General features: G+C 39.0%; 1 protein-coding gene across 3 annotated transcripts; it reads left to right on the top strand.

The window, feature by feature from the left end:
- The first annotated feature begins 9,298 nt into the window (after positions 1 to 9,298).
- smarcad1a (SNF2 related chromatin remodeling ATPase with DExD box 1a) lies at positions 9,299 to 24,897 on the top strand. Of its 3 annotated transcripts, none has more exons than XM_082554406.1 (24): positions 9,317 to 9,777; positions 10,374 to 10,512; positions 10,618 to 10,762; positions 14,264 to 14,333; positions 14,607 to 14,701; positions 14,936 to 15,037; positions 15,639 to 15,717; positions 15,841 to 16,091; positions 16,188 to 16,499; positions 16,890 to 17,086; positions 18,106 to 18,196; positions 18,488 to 18,587; positions 18,848 to 18,907; positions 19,209 to 19,284; positions 19,433 to 19,568; positions 19,668 to 19,799; positions 20,215 to 20,310; positions 20,637 to 20,754; positions 20,877 to 20,992; positions 21,538 to 21,726; positions 21,825 to 21,943; positions 22,488 to 22,670; positions 22,863 to 22,972; positions 23,803 to 24,897. In XM_082554406.1, exons 1-24 carry the CDS (start codon positions 9,672 to 9,674, stop codon positions 23,862 to 23,864), a joined length of 3,084 nt encoding a protein of 1,027 aa, XP_082410532.1. In that variant the 5' UTR covers positions 9,317 to 9,671; the 3' UTR covers positions 23,865 to 24,897. The 3 variants fall into 3 exon arrangements, with proteins under 3 accessions (XP_082410531.1, XP_082410532.1, XP_082410530.1); XM_082554404.1 differs by having other exon boundaries at positions 9,319 to 9,399; positions 9,603 to 9,777; positions 15,841 to 16,499; XM_082554405.1 differs by having other exon boundaries at positions 9,299 to 9,399; positions 15,841 to 16,499.
- The last annotated feature ends 78 nt before the right edge of the window (positions 24,898 to 24,975 follow it).

Genomic DNA, 24,975 nt, shown 5'->3' with positions numbered 1-24,975 from the left:
ACCCCGCAGTCAGGACATGCTATATTGTATTTAGATAGAAGCTAGCGAGCTAACTTCCTGCTAACTTCTAACTCTGTTAAATGTCATAAATTCCGTTTTCATGGATGCCTGGATGTTAAACTCAATTGTTACACCTCGTAGAGCAGAACACTGATCATTTTTATTAAAGATGAAAGACTTTAGACAATTTTTCAACTCTCAGTAATGCCATAGTGATCGTTTGATATATGGACCTGCAGCGGAGTTTAGGCCCAGACACGGCTAGTGACGTTCAGACTTAACGACCGGAGCTTTGTAGGTAAAGTGGGTCATCTCCCAATTGGAAGGTGAGTGGTTTGCTTCCCACTTCTTCCTGACTGCATCTCAAAGTATTCTCAGGCAGGATACTGAACCCAGAGTTGCCTGTGATGCATCCATCAAAGCGTGTGTGTGAATGTAGACAAGGTGCTTAGGTATAGGAAAATAGCATTTGTATGAATGTGTGTGATTGGGTGACTGAGGCTTGTTGTAAAAGGTTCAGTTAGAGTAGAAAAGCACTATACAAGTACCAGGCTATAAGACATTTTTTAAAATGAAAAATAAAAATAATAAAAATGGTCACAAATAATAATATTAATTAACTTATATTCAAAGATTTAAACAATTAAGGCTTGGGGTGGAGAATAAAATCAGGTCTATGTAGCAGCATAAGAAAGAGAAGGCTCAGCGGAGGGAGGCGAGTGCATGGGGATACAGTGCAAAGGGCTGGCTAAACTTTCAGATCTGTCCCATTGTTCCACATTAAAAGCATCGGTGTCCATTGTGAGAGCTGGGAGGGCAAGGTTTCCATGCAAGCTGCGGATGGCTGGAGGGAAAAAAAGAGGGGGAAAAGGAGACAGAGAATGACAGAAAGTTCAAGAAATTAAGGAGGATGTGTCGGAGCATAAACAATACATCAAAACAAAAAGTATGATGGGGAGAAAGAGAGGAAAAAGGTGGGCGTAGAGGTAAAAGAAGTTGTGATGTGTGCACATGATAAATACCCCCCCCACCCCCCCCACCCCACCTCTCCCTTTAGCTCACGCTTGGCTGCTCCAGGATGGAGAGAGACGGAGAGAGAGGGGATGGGGGAAGAATAGAGGGTCATATTAGACAGTGGGGGCTTTGTTGACACTTATCAGACTGATGGCAAGAACTGGACCCAGAGAGGAGAGACAGTGAATAGAAATGGACCAAGGTGTGTGTGTTTCTGTGTGTGCGTGTTGGACTGAGGATGTGGAAGTGAATGAGGAATGAGCCCAGAAAAAAAAGGGATGATGCAAATACAGATGAGACAAGAAACTGTGACGAGCAAAGGGGGATGAAAGAGAACGGAGACGAATGAGGAGAGCCATAGCACGCTGGAGATCACTTTACCAGCCTGAATGCACCTTCAGGAGAGACTGAAGAAGTCGGAAAGAGGTGGAAGAAGGGAGCGCAGGGACACTGACAAAGAGCGAGAAGGTCAAGGAGAGGTATATCATATGGAGTCCGAGAAAACAGAAAGCTAAGGGAGGAAAGGGCCAGAGAAGATTGTATTACACAAGAGTACACCAGAGCTACATCCACATAGGTGGAGTTTCATAGACAGAGGGACTCTGCTGTGTGTGTTGCTATGTATCAGGGTGGTGAAAAAAGTTATTCCCCCCCCCCCGCTGTTTTCTGTAACTCACTTCTTAACTTCATTGCTTTCCTTCACTTTCCCAATAATACACTGAGACATACAGGCACGCACCGTGGCAGCTCCCAGCTCACTGCGGTGCGCCTGCTGAGAGGGGTCATGTCAGACATCAACTCCCGTCGCGTCAGCTCTTTTTATCCCACTATTCAGCACAGCTGAGCCTGTCACCACACTAACCTCCCCCCACCCACAAAAAGGCCCAGACACGGCCTCTAACTTCCACGTAGACGCAAACATATTTATGATGTACGCACATAATTCAAAACGCACTCACACACTCATTCACAAGCCCCATCAGACCCACCTATTTAGATGCAGTGGCGTTCTAGAGGGGACAGACCCCCAACTGGTGTCCACCAGCAGGGGTGCTGATCTTATGCTGGCATTCCCATCTCAGCCACCTCAAACGTCCCTGCCACTTTACAGACTAGAGAGGCCAGGACACGCACATATGAACTCACACAGTCACGACTGTCCCAGAAAGACTGCCAACAAACAGAAACAACCTAACAAGACTTTGTCCGAGCTCTCTTCTCTCAGGACAGCTTTGTTTTTTTAACAAGGGTGAAAGTTTTCCTGGAGCTTGCAAGTGTACATTTGTGTGCATAGGTGTAAAGTCATGGAGTCAAACAACCTGAATCTCTTCATACAAAAGGCTGAAAGTGAACTCCTGACACAGGCAGGTGCTAAAATACTGCAAGTAAACATGTGTATACTTACTTTTAGGGCTTGTTTTCAACCAGAAACAAGCCCTAAAAGTAAAAATATGGCAAATACCACTGAACAAGTTCAGGCACCAGTAAATCGAATGGACACCTAGCACTTATTTCAGTGAGCCAAGTCATGTCCTCTAGTATTGTGCCTGCATTTTATATTTCACTTTTTCCCACTTCAACGGTAAAGTTTAAGGCAGACCCTCCCTTTATATTAAAATCAACAGTTTCAGGCTAAACTGTGGGGACAAAATTGTAGCAGTAGTAGATTACACCAAGCAATCCAAGTAGGACAATAATCAGTTGGTAAAAGCAGAAAAATAAATCATGAAGCCAACAATATTATTTGTCTAAATGACAGAGACATAATTGGCATCATTTGACTCAAACAATTGCAGACAGGCAGACAATGCAAAGGCATGGAGCGCCAACAAAGCTCTGTCTGAACAACGTCGTATAAGGCAGCCTGGGGATCATTCATTGTCCGCCTGTCTTTCTGCATGTCTCCTTCTGCTTAATTAAAACACTGCAATAATGTGACAGAACCATCAGAGTTGACTGCAGCCGCTGAAAGGAAGGAAAATCACCGTTTAGTTGTGCCACACTTCAGGCAAACACAATAACGGGACGCTATCGCTACAAAGCAAATGCAGAGATTACAGTAGCAATATATATTTTCATTTTTTGACACAGATCTAATTAACAATGTTTCATTAACGGAGTGCAAAGAGGACAATACAGAGGAATGCAGCGCTAACAAAGCTCTGTTTGACTGATGTTCTGTAAGGCAGCCAGGAGGATCAGTCATTGTCTCTCTGTGATTGGTGTGTTGTCTCGCTGCTCCGCAGCATCACCGCCAGCAACAGGGGAATTCTCCCCCACTGCTGTTTCGCTTTGCCTGCAGAGAGAGAGGTTATGAGTGATGACTAAACAAAAGCAGTTTTTTCTGTAAAGTGTTTTATAAGTTTTCTGACAGCAGATTTTCAAGTGGATATGTTTTAATAACCCAAATGCTGTCCATAAAAAGCATATTGCTGCAGTCCTCAAATCCTGTCTTCTTTCTTGGTTTGTGTTTTTATGTCACTGTAAATTATTCTGGCCACCTTTTTCCAGGAAATCATATTTATTGGTTGCAGTTATTATGCACTGCACAGTCTTGTCTGCTAACCTTTTGGAAATATCATAAAAAATCTTTATGATATTGTTTGTTTCCCGGTGCATGAGCATAAGCTAAACTTGACTTATAGGCTATTTTGATATTGTTTGCCAAAAGTGAAAGTAAGATACGCAGTTAGTGATACTCTTTTATTATTAAACTTTTACCCCTCTACGTGTCAAATGTGGATATGTGTGAGTTTCTCTCTTTATAGAACAGTTGTGGTCACCTTGACTTTATGTCAGTTATACCAAAATGTAATAGTGACAAGTTTTCCCAGCAGAAATAAGAGTCACCACATCCATAAAAGTTTTCACAGCATACTGTTCACTCGCATGTGTTGGTATTTCTTTTTATACACTGCATCTCTGGTAGCAACCACAAAGGAACAAATAAGGTTAGGTGACTTATTTCACTTATTTCAGTTTCCTAAAGCAAAACTTGCATAAAGTACCCAGTGGCTGGCTATGACACAATAACAATAATTTGCTAAATAAGCTCATGTAAGCATAGCATTGTGGCGGCAAATTGAGGCGGCACATTTTTTTATACAACATCAATGGAAAACCTTCTGTTAATTGAACATACAGTAGCTGTGCAGGGTTGGCTGTATAGACAGAGCTGGATATATGAGAGTAATCTACAGCTCCACAAATGTATTATAGTGTCTGTGGTGTGGAACTTGGTAAATGAATGTTAGTAGAGCTTCAAAACTGTTTTGAAATATCATAAGCTGTTTAAAACCAATAGCCACATCACAATGAGATAGTGCTAACATTATGTTTGGTGGCTTTGTGCAAAAAAGAAACCTAGAATCTGTTTCTCAGTGTTTTCACATCAGTTCATGTTGATTGTTACAGTTACTTCTAACATGAAATATGTCCTACACTCAATGAGTGTGTGTGTGTGTGTGTGTGTGTGTGTGTGTGTGTGTGTGTGTGTGTGTGTGTGCGTGCGTGTGTGTCTCCCTGCATTTCTTGGGGGAGTTGGGGTGGGGGGGTTACATCCCAGACGTGTTACCAGGGTGACAAGGTGCTCCTTGCCGCCGTCGGGTCTCGGCCAAGTTGGGCGCCATGGTGACTGGGTGGTGACAGACACTGTGACAAGTCCACTGGGACATCATGGATGGGTCAACCTTAAAAGTGCACACACAACGAGCGCGCGGGCATGCATGTAAGGCGTGGACTTACACATGCACTTGACACAGGCCCTCATAAACGAATATGTGGATGCAAGCTTTTCACATATTACAGGAGAACATAAACACTATTTAGATTTACAGTATGAGAAGTGCAAGCAAATTATCTGTGTGTGTGTGTATTTGTTACATTAATAATTTGGTTTTAAAGCAGCAGGATGTCATATCACTTGCTTCACTTTTGCTCTGTGTATGTTTCCATACTTTTGTTTCGCTTATTAACTCGAGCAAAAACATACCGTACAAATGGTTCTTGCCTCACACGTGGAAACACGACATGCTTGCTTGTTTTATTTTTGAATCTGTGTGCAATCCTGAGTTTGATAAATACATAGTAGAAAAGCCCATGTATAACAACCCTGACAAAGCAAAACTAACAAAGGAAAAAACATTCTAACTTTAATGGAAAGTACAAACACACACGCATACACACACATGCACGAACACATATACACACAAACCTTGACCAGGAGACAGGAGAAGCCAGGAGCCACAGTTTGAGCATCCTGCTGTGAAGGGTCACAACCCCTATCAGACTCTATGTCAGTCTGTCTATTGTGCTTTGGGTAGAGTACAAACACACACACATACACACAAGCAATGCTATAACTTACATGGTCTCCATGACAATGGTGGGGGCGACAGTAAGGCGGCAAAATGGCGCTGTACTGGCTGCTGAGGTGTTATGATGAGACGACCAAATGTAACCATCAACACTGCTCTGACGCAAGGTGTAGTGACATCATGTTGCCAGGTTTGGTGAAAACTGGGTTTATGGAAGAGGCCGGTGTTTTAAAGTGTTTTGTGATGTGTCATTAGAAGAACATTCAAAGTTCAATCAGGTTTTACTGCAGACATGTTTGTCTGACATGTAGCCAGACCATCTCTAACACATAATCTGTGCACACAGTCTGCACATGAAATACAGTTTAAATCCATCTGTCACCACATCCTGTCAAACCACAACCTGATTCAAGCTCTGTGTGTGTGTGTGTGTGTGTGTGTGCGTGTGTGCGTGCGTGTGTGCGTGACTGCCCAGGAGGAAGGCAGACCAGTTGGATGGTTGAGGAACTACAGTAGAGCTCAATCTTAGTTGTTGTTGCTTCACAAATTTGCTTCTCTTAGGTGAGAAGATTTGTTAGAAAGCAACATTTTTAACTTGTAATGGAAATAAATAACTTTGCTTTCTTTGAGCCAGCTGTGAGACAAGTGCACAAAGAACATCTACAAAGTGCAGGACTAAAAAGAAAAATTTATATATTTTATTTGCACAGCCAATATAATTTGAATTTATGACCCTCTTTAGTTTCCCTTTGTTATGTATTTAGTAAAAGCAATATATTGTGTAGTGGTACTACTTTATGTTATAAAATAGAGAACACCAAGTGTGGTGTATGTGCGCATTGATATGCCTGCGCCCTTGCAAAACATGTTAAATAAAGTAAGTTACTTCAACAAAAAGGTGTTGTTACCATAGCAGTTAAGTTATAAGAGAGAACATAACACCCTTGTTATTTTTTTATTTAAACCTTGGCTCGGGTTTGGGGTGGCTGTAGCTCAGGTGGCAGAGCAGGTCAGCCACTAATCAGAAGATTGGTGGTTCGATCCCAGGCTGCATGCCAAATATCCTTCCCCAATCCCATCACCAGTGTGTGAATGGGTGAACGACTAAATGTAGTGTAAAGCGCTTTGGGGTCCTCAGGAACAAAGTAAAGTGCTTTACAAATGCAGGCCACTTACCATTTAAACAGGCATGACATTTTATGTAACTTATGTTAATATACTGAATTATGTGGCTTAAGAGAGAGCAGCAGCAAAGGTCAGCTGATTAAATAACCTGTCAACCAAAAAAAAAAAATCTGCAGAAGCCCAATACTCACTTGATGATTGTTATTATTATGCTACCTTACATAAAAATAGCTTCAAGTACACACCAATAACAGGTGAGTGCCTGCTCCGCTCCCAATGGTCTGCAGTTACTGCTAAGTAATATCACTTAAAAGCGTCTGAGTATCACTTTTAAGTGAACCGGTGGAATTCTCTGAACTGAAACAAAGCATGCTTCAATTCTTCCTTTCTTGATCTCCTGTAGCATAGCAGATACTGAAACATCCATCTGACAACAAAAAAGAAACACCAGATACATCAGTTTCCACAAATACATCAGTTATTTAAATTATCACTGTGATCTTCATCTAATGCCAGAAAATTGGCAATTGACAATAAAGTTGTTATTTCTTTAACAACTTTATTGTTTCTGCGCCCATTAAAATGGGCTGTACCTTGCACACAGAGATTTAATATAGAAGAACTAGTTTGACAGTTCTAGGACTGTATAATGATAGGTTTTTTTTAATATATAAGGATGAACAAACTGTATTCTCCCAAAGTGGTACTTAAATGAGAGCAAAGAGAACACACCTCCAGAGGATGCTGAAGTTACAAAAGGAAGTGAAGGAAACTTTGTAGTCCTTTACCCCATCTCAAAAAAAATGTATCTGCTGCCACCTGCTGATCTGTGAATGTGTGACAGTGTTTGGCACTTTTTCATTTTTTTCGTTTTTAAACTCTGGGGGATTTGGTTGCTGAGTAACGGGATATTTATCAGATTATAAGGACAAAATAAGTTTAAACATCTTGTATATTTATTGCAAAAATGCATCAATACATTTGATCTAAATGTGTTTTATACACTGTACTTTGTGAAAGTCTTGAGCCACCCCTTTCATTGGGAAGATGGGAAAATAGCTGCAGGAATTCATGGAAACACTGCTAACCGTACAGTACATGGAAATACAGGATATAAAGCTAGAACAGAGTTTGTACAAATGTAACAGGCTTTGGTATCACACACACACACACACACACACACACAATGAAATCTCACTATTGTTGGTTTTAAAATATCCTCTTCAGTTGGATTTACTTAACATATGAGTTTTTTTAAGTTTACTTAAGTTATTTGTGTTATTTAAGTAAAATTAAAAAGGTTATTTCAAATGTTTCCACCCAACTGTGTTGAGTAACTCCAAAGAAATTGACTGTTGTACTCTAAATTTTTAAACTGAGTGAATGTAAAGGCATTGAGTATTTACAGTATTTAACTGAAAAAACAGATAAATAAAGTCAAAATTAAGATGTTTCATATGAGTTACTAAACATAGTTGTGTGAAACTACTTAAGTAAATTAGAAAAAAAACATTCTTTGAGTTCAAGATGATCCCACACTGCTTTTATAATGTTGAGGTCTGGCCTCTCCTTCCAGGTATGCTTTTACTGCATTGGCAGTGTGTTGGAGCTCACTGTCATGCTGAAAAGTGAAGCCATCCCTGATCAGATGCTTTGCTATTCTTTGCTAAATGGTCTGCTATGTGAACACTCGTTCATGCCTGCAATTAGGTGTGTTTTTGTGCTTGAATGATTCATTGGTCAAGCCATTGTGTTAGTGTTAAGTGGCTTAAGAAACGACTACAACAAAACTCCATTCATTTGAAAATGGTAAGGTAGAAGGAAGGACTGAACTAAAAATGAGTGGAAAATCTGCCTTTGCCCAAATAAAAACCTTGAAAGCTCTTCAGAAATCCTAGAGCACTCAAGCACAATTTCAAATATACAATAAAGTCTGGCTCCTTAAAAGCAAAATTTAGAGAAAAAAAGAGTTTCTAAGGACTTCATGCGTCAAGTCAGGGGATAAGAGCCTTCTCCTGACAGAGCCAGATTTTACATATTGGGTATTATCTGGGGATAAATGGCATATAGAGCAGGAAAATTTGTTGTATTTAGAAGACTTTGGGAAAAAATGTATATTCCCAATATAAATTTATATTTATATTTCCCATTAAGAGTTCTCGTGTTGGATGGTTAAATGCAGAAGAAATAAGTTATTATTGCTTTGATGGTAATAAATACATTAATGAAAACAGAACATATCCTTCCAAGACAAATCTGGGTTCACAAAAACAGGCATTCCCTGTAGGCATGCAATGCTATTTGTTTTCACAGTACATCCAGCAGTTTGATGTTCATGATGGAAATTATTATTATCATTATTGTTATCATCATTATTAATATTGCACCACGATTTACTTAGAATTGCTCATTGTCAACGCTCTGTAAAAACCGACGACCCCATTCTAAACAAATTTCATGGACTTGGCTAGTACCTGTAAATTGCATAGTAATTACAATTTAGAAAGACATGTCTGTATCTTTGTAATTAGCTCATACCCAGACAATTTAAAACAAAGTGCATATTGCAGTTAATGATCCATACATTCAAATGATATGGTTACCCACAAGTGCTACCGGGTGTGTAATTTTATACATCAGTGATTTCATAAGCGACGTCAACACTGCCGTGAAAATAATGAACCTCCTTCTCTTCTGCCCACTAGTGGAAAGGAAAACGCCGTGATACCTCACGGATGCATTCATATGTATTTATATTCGCGATGAGACGCTGACACTCATTACATTACCATTAGCCCTGTAAAACTCAATGTGAGCGAAAGCGGAAGTATGCTACAGAGTACCATCTTGACTTACCGATGAGTTTCCGCCCACTTCTTCCTCTTACCAATGAGCTGTGCCGGCTCGGATTCCTCCAGGGCCGAGGGAGTTCGCGGGAAACCGGGTATAGTAGGGATGCAGCATACATAACTCGGGAGTTTAACCGCTTTCTTTGTTACAAAACCCGTGTGACATTACCGATCAATTTTAAGCTAATGCCGTTAAAAACGGAGCAGTGACACAGCTTTCTTACCCTCTATGCTAATATCTGGTGCTAGTTAGCGGACTCACATCGTGCATCACGTTGTGCTTCGTACGGCTGAACAGGAAAAAAATACGGCTGAGTAGGAAGAGACAAAGAAGTGCCGCTGTCAGGCACATAAAGGACCTGGTAAAATGAGTCTCTTCAATTTAGACCGGTTCCGTTTTGATGAGAGGGCATGCAGCAAGGACCAGGTTAACGGGTCAAAAAGTCCAGAGTCTGAAAAGGAGAACAAACCAGGTAACCAGCAGCTACATGTAAAGGCTAGCTCTGCATTGCTGATAGCTAGATGTGTTGAAATGCTATCGTTAGCATGACCTGTATCACTTTAACAGCTCAGCATGGCTTCCCCCCGCAGCAGTATTGAGGTAGATATTTAGAAATAATTCTTTCAATCTATAGCTGGCCATTTACACAATCAAATATTACACCTACAGCATAAAAGACAACAATTGTTAAGCCATTTCAGAAATCCTATTAGAGATTTGAGGTGATGTCAGTCTAATCTTCATCTTTTAGCAGCATACAAACACTAAGCTCAGTATTATGATGATGTCTTGTGTACCAGGGTTCACAAGTCAACCATAATTTCAGGATTTGGTCCTTTTCATATCCACCTTCTTTAACTTCAAGTAGTTCCATGCATGTGGTTATGTTCCATGTTTTGCCAAGAAAAACGTAAAAGCAGACATGTGTCATACAATTTGTAGTATCACTGGTCTTCTTCACTGGTATTTTTCCTGCAAACATTAATTTTAATATATCGAATGAAATTTCTTTGTCTGCTGTTAGGAAAACATCTACCAACATGTTTCTGCTGTCTTTTTTCCCCCCAGCTCAGACAAAGCCTGTCAAAGCCCCACCAAAATCCGTCGCCCGAGGAGTTGTTTTTGAGGAAGTCTTTACTATTGATTTAGAGGAGGATGAAGTCATTTCTGAACCAAAAACCAAGATGTCGTTAACAAAAAACTCCAAGTGTGTATATGCTAAAATAACTAGTAATTATTTTTTTCCCCCCAAATGTATGCATTCATTCACTGATCCACTGCATATTTTAGAGTTGTTATCTTTCTTTTATAGCAAGCCTGCTGGTAAAGCATCCCAAATTGTAGTGCTGGATGATACGGATGTGGACGATGATACGGATGTGGACAATGAATTGGATGACAAATTGAACAGACTAATGGAGATGTTTCCTGAGCTGACAAGACTGGATGCGCTGGAGGTGAGTTTCAATAAAAGTTTTGTATCTTTTAGGGATGCCACGATTAGTCAACTAGTCACGATTACGTCGACTATCAAAATCGTTGACGACTGATTTAATAGTCGACCTGTCGTTTGAAGCTTTGTAAGATCACAACAGACGCAGGAATAAGAAGTAGGATTTAAGAGTGTAATAACGGACTGAAACAGAAGATGGCAGCACTGCATGTACAAGGATACCAGCTGCTGTTAAACCCCGAAGAAGAAGAAGTAGCCCTGTCCCAGAATTCATAGCACAACCCAGCTCAGTTTCCAACAATGGCGGCAGCTAGTTAGTTTTAATATTACTCTTATTCTTTCTGGGTCACAAAATAAACATTTAATATATGTTCAGACAAGAATGTAGCTGTGTAAACCTCAAATATCTGCTCAGTTTATCAAGACAGCACTACTTCGGCAGTAACCGATTTACAGCACTAAATCGGTTTGGCTGAGATTAAAGTTAGTTTTTACACAGCTGAATAAATGTCAAGAAGACAACTGATTATCAGAAGTGTGAGATGCTCGAGAATATACTCCGGTGTCCCGTTATATTTTAGATAGCAAGGAGTTTATTAAACTTAGCTGAAACAATCAGCAAATTTCATGAAAATTTAATAAACTACCATCTTGTCTTTATTTTTAGTTAGGACATACCTTAAACACTTAAAGCTGTAAGCTAATGATAGTTATATAAGAGCAGATGCATGCTGGTTCAATTGACCCTGTGCACGAGAAAATGCTAACTTCCTGGTTTGAGACTGGATGTGGGGTTGTACATTTCCGGTAGCTTTACTTTGCGGTCAATCGCTACTGCGAAGATATACTCCAAAATCATGTCCAAAACGGAAAGATCGCGTTAAGTTACAAAGAGCAGAAGGTGGGAACACTCACCACTGTTGTGTCATAAAAAATCTAATGATCAATTTTGACGTTTAAAGAGTTTAGATCGATCAGTTGTTTACATCACTCAACACAAGCAGAACTGCATCACTGCAGCAGAAGACACATCGTCCACATTCAGAAGCACATCTCTGTATAGTGACTGGTCTTATGATTTAAACAGGCAAATGTTCAGCATTCAAACTACAGGGGAAGAATAGTCAAACCAGATGTTTCCCCCGTTATGTCAAGATCAGCTAGTCAAGTACACACATACACAGCATGTTAACAAACCGTGAAAAAAGCCACACAAAAATGAATGATTGCTGGTAACGGTTTTTATACATTAGTATTTACGAAGGGTATGTTGTGACTTACCTTAAAAATTACAGCGGTCCCTCACTATAACACGGTTCACATTTCACCTCGCTGTTTCGCAGATTTTTTAGTGCAAGTTTGCATGCTTATTTTTTTTACGTCACCTTGTGTCCTGCGTCCTGATCGCTGCAGACGATCTCCTCCGTGCCGTCTCTCCTGTACAGTACACAATCGCTGCATCGATCGCTAGCAGTGTGACTCTGAAGTGCAGTATTGTATGTCCACGAAATGTTTTGCACCGTCAAAAAATAAAATTGGCTACTTGATTTCACCTATGGCTGATTATTTTTAGAACATAACACCCACGATAAACGAGGGACAGCTGAGAAATATAACATTTTTAGAGCTGGGCGATATATCGAGTTTTTAAAAAATATCGATATATTTTTATACGAGATATAAGATGTGACAATATCCTTTATATCGATATAGTCTATGTTACGTTATAATTATACTTGTGGAGCCGCAAGTTTGCCTCTCTTTCGTCCACTTTCGTCTTTACGCAACGTTACTCGGCCTCGCCTCTCCTTCACTGAACACAACTCCCCCTCCTCCCCCATCGCTTCACCTGCAGGAAGCGACAAGATGGACACGGCAAATCTCCATTAACGAGTTACTGCGCATCGCCCCGTGCGTGGGGCTGGACGGCGTCAGTGTGTTAGCTAGCTAACCACGCTAACGAGCTAACCACGCTAACGCCATGCAGCCCAGAGGTGCTGCACGGACTAAAATCCTTTCATTTTCTCAAAAGTTGACAGCGCGCCTTATGTATGAATTCTGGTTGTGCTTGATGGCCGCGAACCGATTTTATGTGGAACGCGGCGCTCAGCAATCTGTCAAAAAATGTTTTAGTACGACTTTGGTAAACTACGGAGCTGCACCGCTTGATGGATTGTCGGAGCATTACGGCTGAGCCTCGCGGAGTGATACGTACTGTGCTTCAACGTAATATTACCCTGTGTATAAGGACCATAAATGGCACCTGTTAAGAGACGTGGTTGCGAAGCGGATTTAAAAACTCCAGGCTGTCAGTCACGCAGTACAAGTTGGGAACAGAGCAGCTGTGAAATCTGTCTTTGTTATTGTGCTCAGCGTCTTTTAGTTTACATTTTGACTGCACAATTGTGATCTTTTTGTTATGCACAAAAACAACATTGTTTTCTTTTATTTATGGAGCTTTATTATTTAATAAATGCTCATAATTTAGTTTTGAGTAAATTTTATGTACATCTGCTCTATGTTAATAAAAGTGCCTGTGTGACATCTGGGACACAGCTTTGACTAAGAACTCTCTTTTTGTTCTTACTTTATGGCTTTAAAAAAATATATCGAGATATATATCTTATATCGCCATCCAGCTAAAAAATATCGAGATATGAATTTTGGGTCATATCGCCCAGCCCTAATTTGAATCCCTTTTCTCTTTTGCTCTGAGGTGCGGGGGAAAAAATATCGACAAGTCGATGAACATCATTTACAGATACAGTATATTGGGTAAATGCCCAAGACATCTATAGAAATGTAAATCGCCGCTTGATTCATTCATTTGCTTAACTTGTTTTGGACCGTAAACCAGGCGCGAATTGGACACCGGAAACAAAGCTCCCCACAGCAGTTTCCGCACCGGAAGTAGCATATGCTAACGTGCACATAGTCAATAAGTTGTACGTGTTACGTCCAATGGATGCATGATCTGATTAGCCGACTAATCGCAAAATTAATTGGTGACTAGTCAACTATCAAAATAATCGTTTGTGGAAGCCCTAGTATCTTTATGCATTAATGCCAGTTGCCAAGTATAAAACATTAGGGGTGAATGGGTTTTTTTGTGCCAATAAGAGCTCAATGGTCTGTCCATTTCAGGCTACATTTTTTTTTTTTTTAGCTAATTCTTTGCTCAGTAAATAATCAGCCCACTAATGTTTACGATTGATTTTCTTTAACCCATGTTCATTTACTTTAGTTAAATTTGTGTGTGGCCTGTAAACTGCTAGCATTGAATATAACTTCTTCATAGAGAATACCTAAAATAAGTTCTATATTTTTTATGTTTGCTTTAGAAATTATTTAGTGTTTAAAAATCAGAACCAGCCTGCTGCCTGGTTTTTCAGCACCCTTCCCAAATGTAATATTTATAATGGTGATTGAAAACTGTATTTATATATTAGCCACTTCAAATGTAGTCACTGTTCATTAGAGATGATCCGTTCGGTTTTCCTTTCAGATCGTTGAAAGTACAAGCACACTGGATGGGGCTGTAGCTGCTTGCCTTTTAAAATATGGTGATAAAGAAGGTAAGTATTTATTTTACTTTTCATATTGAGGTTTATTTTATAACTTAAAGGGAAATCTTTAGTTCTACAAAGAATATACCAAATCTAAACCTATAGAGAGTAAGTAAGAGTAAAAAGAAAAAAAGAAGCAATTATTAGGTGTGAAAAATAATTATTCCAAATATATGAGCATGTTATTGTAAAAATAACATCCTCTTAAAGTGATTAAAGTAGATAGATCTGTTTCTTAATTAGTTAGATTTATTAGGAACACTGTCTGTTTTGTCCTCTCAGGCCCGAGTCAAAGCAGGAAGAGAAAGCAGGATGGAAGCAGCAGCTCTAAAGACAGTGTTGAGATTCAACCTAGCAAGAAGACAAAACCATCAGCGGTAAGCCTTCTAACTGTGTCTTAATAGTTTAAAATGGGAAGAATTGTGCATCTTTGCGACACTAATGGTGACTTCAGTCATGATACAGCATGAAAACAGTGTGCACAGAACACTGGGAATACTTTAATTTTCTTTTAAACAGAACAAAAGCGTGGTTTACAAGAACTGACTCCTGCTTTGTTTTGTTTTTTTGTAAATTAAAATGGTAATTTTATTGCATTTTTTAACGGACAGGCCTCTGATGAGGAAGAAAATGAGGACAAAGAGCCAAGCTGGGAGAAGCAGGCATCTATGGTCAGAAGACTGCAGAAGAAATTTCCTGACCAGGACAAGGAGGTGAGTGAGAGACGTCTTAAATTCACAATGTCGCAATTAACATTTCCACTGATGTAAAAAATATGTTACAAAAACTGTATAAAATGGCCTGCAACACTGCAGTAAAAAGTAAATGTGTCAATGTGCCACTTTAGTTCGGCTGGTGAGAAGGCAACCCTTGCTGTAGTGTCCTGGTTCAATTCCACCCTGGGAATTCCCCTTCTGGCTCTGCCTTCTTTTTTACATGCCACAGTCCTAGAAGGCCAACAAGTAAACTTAAAATATACATACAGTGCTTGACAAATTTATTAGACCATGACCAAGTGTATGGTTTTTACCACAGCTGCCTTCTACAATGGTCTATCCACCAGTATGTACAATGTCTTTAAGTGAAAGTTTTTGTTTAAAACAAGATTTCTAAAATGTTTGTTTTCATCCCCTAATAAATGTATTAAGCACCGTATAAAGGTGGAGAAGATGTAGTTGAACATTTACTGATGAGTTCAAAGAAAATTACATCGACACAAAATAGTAAGAAAAGGAAGTCGGTCAAAATTACAGCTGTTTCTGAAACAATGTTTTGTGTTAGTTTGACGACTGATCCGTAGTCTGTGTGTTGTAGGAGCTGAGGATGGTGCTGCAGGAACATGACTTTAATTTTGAAGATGCTCTGCAGGTTCTACAGATGTTCTCAGACACAGGTGCAAACACAACAGCTGTCATCTGAATATTTTCACTGTTTAACAAGCAGTTTATATGTACTTTCAATTTAATGTTGAAGTGCTTAACTGGTTCTGAAACCTCCGTTTGTTTTCTGATATTAGATAATACAAGTTTCAGCTCGCATGGGTCAGAAGGAAAGGTATCCAGCAAATCAAAGAAGAAAGACGAGTCAAAGAGAGAGCTGAGGCCCCGAAAAGACCAGAAAAATGCTGAAAAGAGGCAAGACCATGTCAGTGAAACGGAGGATGACAGTACAGATGATTCTGAAAATACAATGGACAGTGAAGATGATTCTGACTTGGAAGACAACGAAGACTCCAAAGAGAAAAGTGCCACTCTGTCTTCTTGGATTGTAAGAAAATCTGGTCCAGCGGCTTCATCATCCTCTGCCAACAAAACTACTACCTCTTCCTCGCTGAAGTCCTCTTCCTCTTTATCTGCTGCCCAGACTTTGTCCAGATTTGCCAGTGGAACCAGCATAGCTAAGAAGCAGGCGGCAGAGAGAAAGAGGAAGGCGCGTGCCTCCGATGAACATGTCAGTTCAGAGGGCGAAAACGACTATGAAGACCCAGTAAGCAGCGAGTTTGAGGATTCAGATGATGAGCTGGACTCTAAAGTAGGCTTGACAGAAGTGAAGAGGGAGATTCTTGCATTCTTCCAGGATGCATCACTAGACGAACTGTCACTAATGTCTGGGTGCTCCATTAAAAAGGCACAGAAAATTGTGGAACTGAGACCCTTTAAAAGCTGGAAAAGCTTGGTAAGAGGCCATGTGTTTCTAAACAAGAAGCATGAAACCACAAATAGATTTCCAGCAGATTATTTATGTTAAATAAAACAGTTTGATAGAGTTTTTGTCCAAAGAGGTATAAAAACAAAGGGCTGTATTCACAGTCTGAAATCATCTGACTGAATGCAACCTTTTGTTTATGCTGTATTGGCTTGTTCTGCAGATAACATGCTCTGTTCAGCACAATAGTTTTATCACAATAGTTTTCTTTTTCTCCACACCTCTATCATCAGAGGGTAAATATGCAAAGATGGATAAGATTTATCAGAATGTGTACAAATAGAGTAGTAATGACTCCTCTCTATATTTAGTCAGATTTATTTGTCATGTTAATTGTTGTTTGATGTTTTTCTCCTCCAGGTTGATGTTCTCAATAAGAACAATGGACTTTCAGAAGACTTGCTGGCGGGCTGCAGAGTCGTCCTCAAGGAGAGGAAGGTTGTCCTGGGGCTGATGAGCAAATGCGAGACGATTTCATCAAAAATGGTCAAACAAGTCACTCAAGTGATGGAGAAAGGGACAGGAACCATGAAACAGCCCACAGTGCTCAACACCCAGTGAGTACAGTGTAATTCTTGAAAACAGTTTGTGAACCATCTTAAATTTCTTAAGTTTTTGTGTAGTATGACCAACATCAGATTCTAATGCAAGGGTTCAAAGTAAATATTCTGAAACGTACTTCTAGAAATTAAAAGAAAACTGTCTCCGAGAGTTCAGGCTGTGTTAAAGAATAATGGGGAAATAATAGTTCAGTGGTGGTAGCATGTGGGCTGTTGTGGGGAGCTTCAGACTATCTGCAGAGAGTGTCTGTTGTCAAATTGGGGCAAGTGTCAAAAATATGTGGTATAGCCGGTCTGTGGGCCGCTCTTACATGTACTGCTATTGGTTCATCTGTCAGCCATGGGGAAGAATGAAGTTACAACATATAAAGAGCTGAAGTGAAACAGTGTTTAAAAAATTAAATGTCTCCACTGATGTCACTGTTTGTACTTTTCATGCTATATTTTTTTAATGGGTTTTTGTTTGCACAATTGTTGAATGTATCTCTATAAAAAGACGAAGGTCAGTTCAAGATATTTGTGCAAACTGTCGATTGTTTCAATAATTTGTAACCAAAAAAATTGAAATTTCGTAATAAAAAAAATCAGTTCTTTATTATAACAAGATTGTTAAAAATGTCTTTACAGAACTTTTAAAAAATATTTTGTAACTTGATAAAGGAGGCTTTCTGTTGTCATTTCAATGTATAAGACAAGCAAATGTGATACAAAAAACAAGCGAGTATGATGTGCAGAGTATTAGAAAGAAATGTCTGAATGTTTTTGCTACTGAGTGAAAGCTGAACGATCTTTAACTTAACTCTCCAATGTTGGAAGGAAAGTGCAGAATTTGCAAACAGTGTAGGAACCAATGTAGGAAGACTGAGGTGATTTGTGACCTCAGAATGAACTTGGCCATAACTGCTGTTATAACAGCTTTTCATCATTTCTCCATAAATTATGCATGCAGGGTGTGTTTGGGAAAAAAAGACAGACCTAGTTCTTTTTCTCAGTCTGTAATTATTGTTGTTCTTCAGGTTCCAGCTGAAACCCTATCAGCTAATTGGGCTAAAGTGGCTGCTGCTTCTTCATGAACACAAATTGAGCGGTATCCTTGCTGATGAAATGGTGAGGCAATAAGCTTGGGACCTGTTGTTAAATGTTAAATCCGACATAAGTTTGTATAAGTTTGTTTTTTTCTTCCCAAAAAGTATAAATATGGATACTGAATTAAAGCAAATGTGTTGTTTTAGCCTAAAAATGGCAAGAGAGCACTGATTTGTGCAGTGGGTCAACATTTTGTTCTTAATATTGTTGAGAAACAACAGTGTTCAAACATAAGTGTTTGAACACTGTTGCTACTGTTCGTGTCTCATGTCTGATTGTATCGCTTTGTCTCTTTCACTGTCCAACCTGCAGGGTTTAGGGAAAACTATCCAGGCTATAGCATTTCTAGCTCAGCTGTACCAGAATGGTATTGAAGGGCCTCACCTCATCACTGTGCCTTCTTCTACACTGGGTAATGAACTCCACATGTCACGCGCTTTGCCACTTCACTTTATACCGTGTAATCTTTCAGCTTGAATAATAGTCCACATAGATAGATACTTTATTGAAATTATAACTTGAAAATTGAAACAGAACAATATACACACAGATTTTTATCTTCATTAACATTTATGGTACAAACTTCAATATTTCTATCTGAATCTTTTTATTTACATAAAACCTAAAGAAATGACAATTTCTGACCTGTGTTGTTTTCAATTTGTCTTGTAGATAATTGGGTCAGAGAGATGAAACTCTGGTGTCCAGATCTCAAAGTTCTCGTCTATTATGGTAAGGTTATAGTTAATTAAGTGTTGCTAGAAAATTAACTGAAACAGTTTTAGGAACTCGAGGATTTGTGTTCTGTGGAGCATGATGTTCACATGTAAATATGCATAATCTGTGGTGATTGTTAGAAGTTTAGCTGGATGTCACATGTCTGCTGTGTGCACTTGCACAATTAAAAAAGTTTTTTTTTAAATTGTGCATTTGATTTTTGCTTCAGAATGTTTGTATCTGACCTTGCTTAAAAATCTAATTTCCTCAGTTTGGTAAACAAAGCATTGTGTTTGTGTTCCTTTATTCTGTATAGGATCTATAGAAGATCGTCGCTACCTCAAACATGACATCCTGAATGGAGATGTTGACTTCAATGTCATTGTGACCACGTAAGCAAACACAGATCACTCATCATTTTAGCAAACATGCTACCAGGAGATCGAATTAGTGCAGTCAAGTATGAGCTCCTGGAGGAAATGATAGAAACTTTTCACTCATACCTTTGCTCTTATTTCATTTTCATTTGTTTCTTTACAGTTATAACTTGGCAATAGGAAACGACAGCGACCGCAGCCTGTTTCGTAAGCTGCGGCTGATATATGCCATTTTTGATGAAGGCCACATGCTGAAGAACATGAACTCTTTGCGCTATCGGCATCTTATGGCTATTAATGTAAGCTGACCTCTGTGTAGTCTTTTTTTTTTTTAAACACCACTGTGGTTTTTCTTTGTTGCGCCTAACGGGGTTCGGTTTCTGTCTGGTTCCCTGTAGGCAGAGCATCGCTTGCTGCTGACAGGAACTCCGTTACAGAACAACCTCTTAGAGCTGATGTCTCTTCTGAACTTCATCATGCCATCTATGTTCTCCAGCTCCACCTCCCAGCTCTCAAAAATGTTTTCTATGGTAAGTGTCTGTCAAGTCGATTTTGTTTTGACAGAAGTGGGGTTTTTTGTACTTTTTAAGCACTAAATAACTCCATAATTACAAGAAAATGCAACTCCTTTCTCTATCTTCTTATGTTAAACTGTAGTCGGTCATGTCTTCTCTTATTAAATAAGAATTTGAGTGATTAAAACAGCTCAAATACCAAAACAGGTGCTGCATCAAGGAACAGGGTTTGAAAATAAACTTGAGCCTCTGAAATTAACTGATTATTCATTGTCCCCTGGTTTTCACTTTAATTACAGACAAATGTCATGATCTTTTGTTTCACAGGTTAAAACAGTGCAAGAAGAACATGAAAAATCTGTTTAGTAGTAACGTGTTCTGTTGTTCTGTCTCCTATCTGACTCAAATTGCTTGTTACATTGCATGTTAGAAATCACATGAAGAGCAGAGTCGTTTCGAGAGGGATCGTATTTCTCAGGCCAAACTCATCATGAAACCTTTCATCCTCCGACGGATCAAGAGCGAGGTCGGTTAATCTGAGAAAGTTGCACATTTGTACTGTAATTTCAAGTATTTGGAATGAAAGCCTGCATTACAGCTTTCGTTTTTTTTGCCCAAGATGTGTGAAACTCTTAATAGTAATGAACTTCTTCAAGTCATAATTGAGTTAGAATTAAATAAATATTCATACATTTTCTATGAAAATCCTTCTTGTCTGGAGTTGATCTTATTTAAATGACTATTTGGCTAAAAGATAAGCTTCCAGGAAAAACTAACAAACCGTTTTAATCATACACATTTACAGGGATTATATGTACTAATTAACTAATGGTGCTCCTTTTCCCCCCCAAGGTCCTTCAGCAGCTTCCAGCAAAGGAAGAGACGGTGGAGTTCTGCTCAATGAGTGAGAAGCAGCGGGGTCTGTACCAGAACCTCTTTCAAAAACTCAAATCCACCACGAATGGCGAAAGTAAGCCCCATATTAAATGAACTGTGTGGAATTAGAGCTCTTTAGTATAACTCGGGATACTATTTTACAGTAATATAGAACAATGTTTGATTAATAATTCCTGACATGCATCTTCTCTTCAGAGCGAGAGATGTGTAATGTGATGATGCAGCTGAGGAAGATGGCCAACCATCCTCTGCTTCATAGACAGTACTACACCACTGAAAAACTAAAAGCCATGAGCAAGCTTATGCTCAAGGTGAGGATACTCCCCAACAACCATTGTTTGTGTTCTTTATTGTGTTTTGTTTGTCTTGTTGGCTGAATTATTGATTAGCTCATGCTAAGACAGTGAGCCCTCTGTCCACATTTCCTAAGAATCACTACTATGTTCTGGAGGACTCCTTGTTTTTGTGAAAGTTGCACACAGTGATCACCTAATAAGTCTTTGCTGATAGTGTTCGAGTTCAATGTCACTTTTGGTGGTTTTCAAGGGAATGTGATTCTCATTAGTCATTAGTTCAATACAACCAATGACATGAAAATATCACTTTCTCTGCTTCACACATTACAACAACCTTTGAATCGTGAAGTTATTGACATTCTGGTTTTTTATTCTGTTATCCAGAAACGTCTTGAAGTTGTGATATTTAGCTTGCAGATTTGGCTCACAACACCAAACATTTAGATTTCTTTGCCATCATCATTTTTTGGATCCTGGTACGCTGTTGACTAGCTGAATGCTGGACTTTGATTTAGTACATTTTCATACATTTTGGGTCGTCTCTTTTTCTCTCTCCTCAGGAGCCAACACACTATGATGCAGATCCTGTTCTGATACAGGAGGACATGGAGGTGATGTCAGATTTTGAGCTGAATCGTCTGTGCCAGCAGTACTCCACTATCAGCTCCTACCAGCTTGAAAATGATCTCCTGCTTGACTCTGGAAAATTCCACCACCTTACAAAGCTGCTGGCCTCACTTAAAGAGAAGGTAGATAGAAATATACCGAACTATTTCGTTCTACGTTTTTGATTTTTGGAGCACAGGTTTAAGATTTTTTACAGCACAACCTTCCTGTCGTCATACAGGGGGACCGAGTGGTATTATTCAGTCAGTTCACCATGATGCTTGATATTGTGGAAGTGCTGCTGAAACATCTTATGCATCGTTACATCAGACTGGATGGATCCACACCCATAGCGGACAGGTGGGTTTCAAATATTGAAATAAGATCATTGTAGCTAACAAGGCATCAAGCATTTGATGTTATTAGGTCTAAATCTTTTCCTTTAAAATTATTTATTGGACTTCATTCTTGCGGTTCTCAGTCATATAGGTCATGCTTATCTAAGGAGCTTGGAAAGAAAAGCGACTAGACTTCTTTAAACTTCTTTTGAGTCACTTTTTTTCCCCAAGCTCCTTAGATTCTAGTTATATTCTATGTTCTGCAAACCAGTAGAATAAAATTGTAACATGATTTAAATTTAATATCTAAAAGGTCACGTTGTGCACATGTGGATGTCTATACAGACACTTTGACTGGAACTTCAACAACATCAGATATTACATTACAGTAAAGGCACCTTAAATCCTGCAGAAGTGTTTGTTAAAGTTTAAGCTGTTTGAAAAGTTTAGCACATCTGTTATTCTAGCTGTTGCATCAGGTAAAAATGTGTCAAAATGGAAGCAATGTCTGTTCAATTCAGCTTGTACCCACCTGTAGCTGTTAAATGGTTTTCTTTCTCCTTCAGGATTGTGTTGATTGATGAGTTCAACACAGACCCTGACATATTTGTGTTCCTGCTGTCAACCCGTGCTGGCGGCCTCGGCATAAACCTGACCTCCGCTAACGTTGTGATTCTACATGACATCGACTGCAATCCCTACAATGACAAACAAGCAGAGGATAGGTGTCACCGTGTGGGCCAGACCAGGTTAGATGGAATCTGTGTACAATCCTAGATATATTTTACCCAACAATGTCTTGTGATTGTGCCTTATCATGTCAGTTACTGGGCAGAAAAGTGTTTTGCAATATCAATGCAGGTTCTGTTGGGAGGAAATTCTGTGGTTAGTATGGTTGCACACATGCAGTGTGTAGTGATGGATCTACTTCTGTGTATCAGAACTGTACAGGTGATTAAGCTGATCAGTAAGGACACTATAGAGGACTGCATCCTGCAACTGGGCAACAAGAAACTAAAGCTGGAGCAGGACATGATCTCATCTGAACAAAGTAAGGAGATATCTAAAGATATGTGCTGTACCTATTTTCACCGAAGGTTTCTCTAGTGGATAAATTCGATTAGATAAATGCATTTGTTTCGGTTTTTAAAATAAACATGAAAAAAATACTCAAAACATTAAAAAAAAGTAGTAAGGATTTCATTAAGAAGTTCTAACCTTTAAGGCCCAAAGTGTGCTTCTGTTCTTTTAAACATGGTCAGCTGCTTTCACAATAAACTCCTGCAAATTTTGTACGAGTACCAAATTTGTCAGAGAGATTATTGCCCCTCACTCACGTCTGTGCTCTGCAAGCAGACACTTTGAATTTTTATTTTAGCAAGTAATACTTACTGGCCATCTGACACTTCTCTTTCTCTGTGTGAGCACCCGAATCGATACTCTATTTTTCTTCTTTCTGTCTTTGAGTGACATTTTTAAACACCACAGCCACTATCTTTAGCTTATGTGTACGACATATTTTTTTCAGATAAAGGTTGCAAGCCTCTGACTACAGTGTCTACATCTGTAAATATTTGCTTTTGATTTCTGCTAAAACTCCAGCTGACTTTAAAACTGGGTCCACGTTTTATTGGGTTTTTCTGTTTGGAAAGTGCATGAATTCCAGGAGCAGTTATTGGATTAACCTGATTCTATTATGAAAAATGTGGGAAATTGATTAACATTATTAGGCAGGTGAAGTGCAAACAATGAGGATTGAGAAGATAATCACAGGAAAATGTAGATATTTTTTGCAGTGTGTACCCTGCCTTTTGTTAACTGGAATAGCTAAGTTGGTTAGGATAATGCAAAAGTAATGCTAACAAATGATTTGTCCTTTAGGTGATGAGGGGACCATACCTGAGGATATGGCATCTTTGATCAAAGCCTCACTGGGACTGTGATACACAAACATGTGAAACTTGAAACTGTACAAATGCATTTGTATGGAGTCTCCTGAGATTTCGGGAAGACTTGAGTATTCTGACTGAGCTAACACCATTGTGTCTGTACTTGAGAACTGCTGTAAACCATAAACTGCCATGCAAACACTGAAATCCGATAGATCAGATTTACAGTGTGACATGGCAGCTGTGCCTAAAACAGTTTTTACATACGCACAGTTTTTGCTCTCACTTTGACTACAAGACCAGTATAAACTGCATTTTAGCCTCTGCATTTTGTAAGTGTACCAAGCAGTAAAAACTTGAAAGAGTGTGATTTTTAAATCTTTAGTAATAAAAAGGTATTTAAAGTACACTATCACACTGGTCTGACAGAATTAAAGTGTCGTTTAAGTTTAAACATATGCAGTGTTGCACTGCTCCCATTCAGATAAAAGTAACATGGTGGTAAGGAGAATGATGCTTACTTGCCAAACTTTGATACAGGAAATATTTTAAAATCTAGGTCTTAAAGAAAAAGGTTCGAGCATGGAGAATGGTGGATATATCTTTACCCGCTGTTCCATACAGTGTTTGCGTGTTCAGAGAAATACAGTTCAAATAGCAAGTATACTGAAAATGTTGTTCACATTAAATTCCTCTACCGTTTTTAAAATTTGTGGCTGCATCACATGTATATGGACTTTGTCAGTGTTAAGTGTAATGTCTTACATCCTGTTGTCATCTTCTAATTACATATTTAGGAAAGGCAGACTGCATCAAGCATACAGATATTTTAATTCTTATCCTGGTATGTAAGAAAAAACCTATGGTGCTTGAATTTCTTTCATAGCTGTTTCTACTCCTTTAATTATCGTGCCGAGAGAAGACTTTTCGATTTAAGGAAGCAGCTGCCGCATTCGTGTACTGTATAAGTAGATAATTTGTTGTTATTGTAAAAGTGTTACTGTAAAAGCTTTTACTAAGTCATGTGTATGTTTGTTTGTTTTTTTTAGTTTCTTGTTAAAACTGAATAATAAATATTGGAATAATTGTTTGTGTGGTGTCTATAACAGTGCACCAGTAGAGGGAGCCAATGACAATTTTTTAACTCTTATTATCAGAGATTACA

The sequence above is a fragment of the Aulonocara stuartgranti genome (genome assembly GCF_965226115.1).
Source record: "Aulonocara stuartgranti genome assembly, chromosome: 12".
Taxonomy (NCBI): Eukaryota; Metazoa; Chordata; class Actinopteri; order Cichliformes; family Cichlidae; genus Aulonocara; species Aulonocara stuartgranti.
The sequence above is the reverse complement of the archived record's forward strand: the minus strand, read 5'-3'. Positions and strand labels throughout refer to the sequence as shown.